Source organism: Purpureocillium takamizusanense, chromosome 2 (genome assembly GCF_022605165.1).
Source record: "Purpureocillium takamizusanense chromosome 2, complete sequence".
NCBI lineage: Eukaryota > Fungi > Ascomycota > Sordariomycetes > Hypocreales > Ophiocordycipitaceae > Purpureocillium > Purpureocillium takamizusanense.
The window spans coordinates 120804-128022 of NC_063069.1; the positions used below are offsets into that span (position 1 = coordinate 120804).

Here is a 7219-nt window from a genome sequence, read left to right on the forward strand (position 1 = left end):
AGAACTCATCTGAGGGGTTTGACGGGTCGAAGGTTGCCGGCGGTTCGGATGCCTTGGCTTGCCCTGTTGCGGACCAGCTTAGCCCGGCACCTGACTCCGAGGCGGCACCTCCCACTTCGGCCCCGAGCAGCTCTCAGCGTTCCTCGCCACTCATGACCCCCTTCCTGCAGCCTGGTCCTACTACATCATACCGAGAGGATGAGCTACACCATCAGCATGCGGACACATCACCCGATCAGCCCGTTTTCGTGACCAGCGGCACTCAGCCACGTGCTTCGCAATCTCCGAGGGACAAACCATTACTGCTAAGTCAGTCTGGCCACTACTCGAAACGCAGTGCCGGGGACGAACAGGATGACGTCGAAGACTCTCAAAGTGATGCCGGCCTCCGTCTTGTCGCCCAATCTGCTCTTGCCCTTCCCTCGGCGGCAAACTCTAGCTGCGCAAGCCTTGACCGGAGAAGCTCGAATGAAGGAATTGCCAAGCACCCAGCAGCGGGCCAATCCGTCTCTCCCCGCCGTCGTCGCTCGACGCCACCGCCTCAAGGGCGAACGCGGGGCCCACGCCGGAAAGCCAGTATCGATGGCCAGTGTGCCAGTGAGTCTGATGGACTCAACCAAGACGAGCAACTCGGATCGCAGGAGCATCGTGGCGCCAGGACCAAGCATAACCTTCGGCTACATCCACCGAAGAAGCGTTTCTTCGGGGAATGTACGGACAGCGAAGACGACAGCGATCTTCTAGTCCGTAAACGTCGCAGAGTCCCAGTTCCTGCTTCCAGACGGCGGGATGCACAGCGTGATTCTGAACCGCCTAGAGTTTGCGGCCCGTCTGGTGCAAGTGGAGAGAAAAGAGGCAGAGAATACAGTGACGGAGCTGCCGCTGCTACGGGCTCTGCGCATGCAGCCATTGCGATGTACGAGGAATGGCCACTCTCTGATGCAATCCTGAAGTGCGTCCAGGACAACGGCACAGCGACGTTCCAGCTGCAATTCACAAGGACCACTGGGTGTGGGGCACATGTTCCCCAAGCTCAACCAGCTACCACGGGCCATCGATCGTCAAAGAGAGTCCGAGGCAAGCTCGTGGCTCGGAAAGGGCGACCGAGAGTGCGCCGGGCGCCAACATTTAAAGGATCGGCCTAGCTTGAAGACCGGCCATGATAGCAGCATCTACAAAACTGGACAGCCTTCTTTCCCGGCATGCTCTCTTGCATGGGCAAAGCGGGGTGAGATAACCTTACTTGGCTTGGGATGTGTCACCCTCCCAAGTCGTGGTTCATTTGCTTGGTGTATTTGAATTGGCTTGGGTTTGGTGCGACCGCGGACGTTTCGGCAACCCGAGTGAAAACGTCGCCATCACCCTCCACCAAGGTGTTCTTGCTACGAAAGCACGCCGATGGACGAAATGTAACTAATAGGGTGGCGGTGTTGGCCAGCCAGAGTCGGCAGAAGGCGACGATGGCTGACATTTGCGCTCGGCCGGCACGCTAGGTAGCTTTCCACTCAGGACCCTTGAGTGGATGAAAAGGAATTCAGGCTATCTCTGCCGGATACCTAAAACGAATTCCTGCCATTGATGGTCTTCGCCATGCGGCCCCTGCGTTCCTGCTGGACCCTAATCTCCAGGAGGACCCTGGATGCCGGGTGGCCCTTGAGGACCTGCCGGACCTTGGATTCCGGCGAGGCCAATGTCACCCCTTGACGTCCCGGTTCTCCTTGAGGACCTGCGGGACCGGGTGGGCCACGATTGCCTTCCTGTCCGTCGTTTTCCGGGACGCCCATCCCGGCCGTCACGCCCATCATGGCCCATTCGTCCGTCCCATCTATCTCGTCCGTCCCATCTATCTCATCCGCATCACCGGGGGGTCCTTGATTCCCTTGAGAGCCCAGCTCCCCTACAGGCCCTCGTGGACCAGTCGGCCCAAGTCTACCGCGGCAACTGCGCACAGCACCACATCGACAGGATTCCACGCATCATTGCACGGCGTTGCTTTGGTGTGCCTCACGGGCCCTTTCCGGCAGACACAAGCGATAATGAGTCCTAGAAGAAACACACCAAGAAGAACGCCGACAAGTATGGCGACTTTGTCATCGCTCATTCGGCCAGTGCTAGCACTGGTCTGCTGCGTTGGGGCCGTCCCGGCTGTGGGGGTAGTTTTGTCATTCCCAGTACGTGTGCCCTCTAATAATATGGTCTTGGTGTGAGTTTGCCAGTCTCTTGTCACGGTGAAAGTAACGAAGCGGAAATCGGAGGCAACAACTTTCTTGGGCAGATTTGTGCAACAGGACTTCTGAAGGGGAGGGTCGTGCTCGGTTGATGGCCATTGCCACTGTCAACGTTAACGTTTCACGCGATACTAGTATGTTGAAAGCATAGTTGTCAACCGCCCGGTGCGTTTGGCAGCGACTTCTGGGTCGGTAGGCGGGAGGATATGTCTATTGCCCGTGCCATGAGCCTCCGTCTTTCGTACCGAATCGTTCATTCAGCCACCTTGGCTAGCCACGCAATAGGCCAGCTTCTGCTGCACGTGCATGCCGTTCGAACCAACAGAATAAAGCACCCAACCAGATGCTGACACGACATGGAAATGTCGACGCGGGGTATGTACTATCGTGCAGACAAGTCGTGTCGTTTCCCCAGGTGCATGTCCAGCTTACGCCGCGCCCGGGCCGTCCCGCAGGTCATTCAGCCGTTCATGCAGCAACACGGACATCTTGCCGCACCACTCGGGGGAGACGCTCCACTGAGCGCCACGCAGCTGCGGCTTCGTTTTCGTCGCAACGACGACCCGTGTCAAGCTTCTAGGAAAGCTCAAGCTTGTCGCCTGTCTACGCATCCTTGCGGCTGTGCCGCATTAGGTCGCATCCGTGCAAGCCTGTCGACGTGATTCTTTATGTGCCGCCCGGTTCTGCGACAATTCCGACCTTACCAGTCGACTGTCGCTATTGCCTATCCTGCGCGTACCTGACGGTGCTCAAACTAGGTCGTGCCCTGTCCCTTTCCCGATCACGAAGACTACAGAATCCAGATTGATTAAAACAAACTCCCTAAGATAGATCGTTGCCCATCTTCATCACGCTTAATCATGACCTCCCTCATCATTCCTAACCTGCCCCCCTTTCCAGGAATGCTGTCCTCGCCATCATAGTATCCTCCGCAAAGTCACAACTTCTCATGCCTTGCCGCTTGCGTGCTTTGTCCTTCTCTGGACCCGTAGTATTGCCCCAGTCCAGCCGTCTCTTGTTGGGCACAAGATGCTCAAGCGGGCGTCTTGCCTGTTCAAGCAATCTAGCACGCTCAAAGTCGATCATCATCACGCCATTCGTCTCCCTGTTGACCAGCATGTTGGCGCTTCGTACATCTCTATGCGCCACGCCTTCCTTATGAATCGCCCGCAGGGATGCTAGCGCCTTGGCCTCAAGGGTTGCTTTCGCGCTGCCTGAGGCGTCGACGGCCTCGTCAACTGTGCCCCCCCCCCCCCCCCGGTCAATTAGTTATACGTCCGTGCCGTGCGACAGCCTGCATTGAGGCAAGCGGAGGAGACACCAGCATCCGCAAACCCATGACAGCTCCGTCGACTTGTCATGTTCTGGGTCGGCCTTGATTGCAGCTGAAGCAAGTATCGACTATCGGAGAGACGCCGATTGAGGAAGGAGCAGGGTCGAGAATGTCACGGCCGGCTTCCTCAACGGCCAGACTCAGCTGCACTGACGCGCTGACAAAGTACGGTAGGAAAGGAGACCCATTTCTCAGGCCAAATGCAGCGGTGTACGACTGCGACAACCCGACAATAGAATGCGCCGCTTGAAGGCATATTTCGCGGGGCCGAACGTTGAGGTCCTGCCGAACGTCGAGAAATGGGCGGAAGAGGCAAAGCAGGCAATATTGGTAGTACATACTAAGAAAGACGTTAGAACCCTGATCATTACAGAAATATGCAAGTCTACGCATGAATATTTGTCAAAATGTAGAAGTTTCTTACTGGATAAATAGGCCGAAGGGCGAATTGCTGCTGCCCTTCTTGAGCAGGGCAAAGAGGCTCTGGTACCAGTCGAGACACCGGGTATATACGGCCATTACTTGGCTCGCCCCGACGTACGTGGCCGGATCCCGCATTCGGGACGACGCGACCATCTTATAGACCCACTCAGTCAACTGGAATATCTTAGCCGGGATGAGCTGCAAGTTGTAGAGCTGCGATATGTGGGCATCCGGGATCTCGTCTGGGCGTTGCTGTCAGCAACAGAGTACGTCTACCGTGGCCGTGGCACCAGGCAAGCTAACTCACGAGTATTGCACTCTACGAGGCAAGGCGTGCCGCTGCCACAGCTCTGGTCGAGGACAATACCATCGTCTTGAAGGACGTTGGCATATTGGCCGGCGTGCCGTATCGCCGTCAGTTTTAGTATCCTGACCGGTCAGCGTATTGGCTAGAACACACCGCTGCAAAGTCGCCGAGGGATCTTCCCTTAGAGAGGATGCAGCGGCCGCTTACCGTTTCAAGGAGATGGAACCGCAGTACGCCATAGCGAGAACGCGAGCGTATTGTTTCTCCTGCGTGCCCATAGGTGACTCCTGCAGGCAAAGCGTCGTCATAGATGCGGCAAACACTTCAGCCTGAACCGCCGCATCGGCTTCATGACCGCAGCTGAGGTGATATATCGATAGTATCCCCAGAGCTTGGATATCTGGCAGGGTGAGCGAGTGTGCGCCGCCCTTGACGAGGGCCTCTGCCTCTTCAAAAAGGGCCAGATCATCCGGTGAGTTTGGCATGGACGCGAAGTTCTCTCTGCCGTCTTGTTGCTGACGTTGGTGCTCGTCTAAGTTGACGGTTCGAATAGCCAGGGCAAGTAGGGCATTGACTAGAGCGGATGAGCAGTACCGACTGTTTCCAGTTGTGTAGTCGTGCAGGAACGGCTCCTTGCACACTAGGCAAAAAGGAAGGTAGTCCCAGGTGAGAAGCGATTCGAGAAGCTTCCGCACGCCTGCCTCTGCCCATCCGGTCCGCGTCCACTTGTCGACGAGCGGCAGTGACAGCCCCTCCTCGCCCGTTGGCGGAGATACGGAGAGTATCCAGCTGGGAATCGAGAGGGGCATCAGGCTCTGTGTCGCAAAATCTTCAATATCGCAGGCCTTGGCAAACAGGTTGCGCTCGCTATTCCTCGTTGGAGACCCTTCGTCTCTGGTTGTCCGAGACGACAATAGCTGCGACTGCGACTGCGACTGCGACTGCATAGTGAAGGGTGCTCCCCGGCAGTGCGGGCACACGGCTGTCGGCATGGCGCCTGCGGATTTTGCAGCGGAGACAACAACCGATGGACGTCGTTCCGACCTAGTGCGGGCCCTTTGATGGGCAACACCGGCCTTGATCTCGGCCAGCTCGCCAAGATTGTCTTGATGCGCCTCAGTGCCATCATTGACTCCATCGGTAACCGCACGGTACGTGCCGATGTCAACCTTGGATGAAAGGGCGTCGAGTAACGCGTCCTTTTGTTTGTTGATCTGTCTCAGCCGTTCAATCTCGGCTCTGAGATCGTCCTTTGATTCGCGTCCGGACCTGTCAAAGGTGCAATGCTGGCGCGCCTCTTTGCATCTTTCGCAGGGATTGTCGCCGCTGCACTAGAGGGAGCGCGCCATGTCAGGTCAGTTTCGTTTCCGGTCAAATGCTTCCTTACCTTGGCTCGTCTCCTGCGGCAGCGCAGACAGGCCATTCGCACCTGCTGTCGTCGAGGCATGGCTTCTTTGCCAATTGCAGAAATCTGCTGCAACAATTATTCGACATGGTGCTGGTGCTGCTGTACTCTGGATGGCATACAAGCAATGCCCTGTCGAGCTGTGGACAACAGAGCTAATAGTTCCCGGCATACGTATACGTCATTTCGCGGGGCGGCCCGGAGCCACCTCCGGGCCGTCACAATTGGTTCGAACCGCGTACCACCATCGGCAAAAGACGTCGCTGCTGTTCCTGTGGCTCGTTTTCCGCAAGGATAGGAGTCCAAATCATCTGTGTGCTCACGTGCATTGTGGGTGCTTCCTAAGAGTGTTCTTATGTAGAAAGGCGACAGAAGACCGTTCCAGGAAGGGTCCTCAGTATCGGATTGCACAACAGCCGTGCCGCGGGGAATGCTGACGTTGTTAAGCAACGATATCCTGTCGTTGTGGGGTGCTTTTCTCCCAACTCGGCTGAATTCGATTGAGATGAACAGCCATGACCGTCGGGCACATCTGCGGGGCTTCAGTATGCCGTTATCTTGGGTAGTGGGCTAGTAAATCTTACTCCTCACAAACGTGGATCGCCCAGTTACCGGTCCCAGTTCCAAGGTCCAGCATACGGGCCGGGTGGTCGAGCTTTTTGAGATCGTAGGTTGACAAAGCGTTTTCTCGAGCCACAAGTAGGAATTTTATGAAATATGTCGTTTCGAGGCAGAGCACGAACTGTGGCGTCGCAAAGGACCTGTCGGAAAGCTGCACAACCTTGTAGCTGACGTTAGGAGATCGGACCATCTCACTTATATACTACGGAGCATACAGCGCGCGGAATTCGACATGTTTTCGGACCCGAGAGTTAGAGCCAGGAAGCCGCTTGATCTGATCATGGACAACGACCAAGGATGCAAATCACTCAACGTTATTCAACCGGGTTGACGAAATTGACCAAAAACGTCAATTCAACTCAATCAATATCACTCTTGATTATCTAATACGTCAATTCAATTTGAGCTTTCGTGGATTGAATGGGTTGAAGTCGTTGATTTAGGGTAGAGATTTTGCTCCACGCCCCGACGGCTGATATTACCCCTTGGCTGTGCCGCCTACTGCCACCCGCACTAAGCCCAAGGTGGTATAGAGGTGACGTTTGGAAAACAAACGCGACCTCGCGACCTCGCGACCGCGTCTGACTGGGCCCAGTTGTCGCCAATGTGACCGACATCATGGAAAACCATGTGCCAAGCCGGACAGAATGGAATCTGCCACGCCTTCCACGAAAGACGAATTCGAATTCCTTGCCCGCACTACACCTGCAGATGTTCACCTAGCATCGCCTGCGCCCAGCGCGGTGTCAGAAACCCCCAATCAAGAGCCAGAGCATGACTACCTGTGGCACCGCTTTCCCGATCATGTGTGGTCACAGCGCGTTCGTGATACGTCATCTTGGGTATGGACCTTTGGATATGATATCCAGAATTCCAATGGGAGCCGGCGATGGGTCTGCAAG

General features: G+C 56.0%; 1 protein-coding gene across 1 annotated transcript; it reads right to left on the reverse strand.

The window, feature by feature from the left end:
• Positions 1–3981: 3981 nt before the first annotated feature.
• Positions 3982–5738, reverse strand: JDV02_001880 (uncharacterized protein; the record flags this gene model as incomplete). Its single annotated transcript, XM_047982853.1, has 4 exons — positions 3982–4226; positions 4292–4413; positions 4499–5622; positions 5679–5738. The coding sequence occupies 4 exons, from the start codon at positions 5736–5738 to the stop codon at positions 3982–3984; spliced, it is 1551 nt and encodes a 516-aa protein (XP_047838821.1).
• Between the last annotated feature and the right edge of the window lie 1481 nt (positions 5739–7219).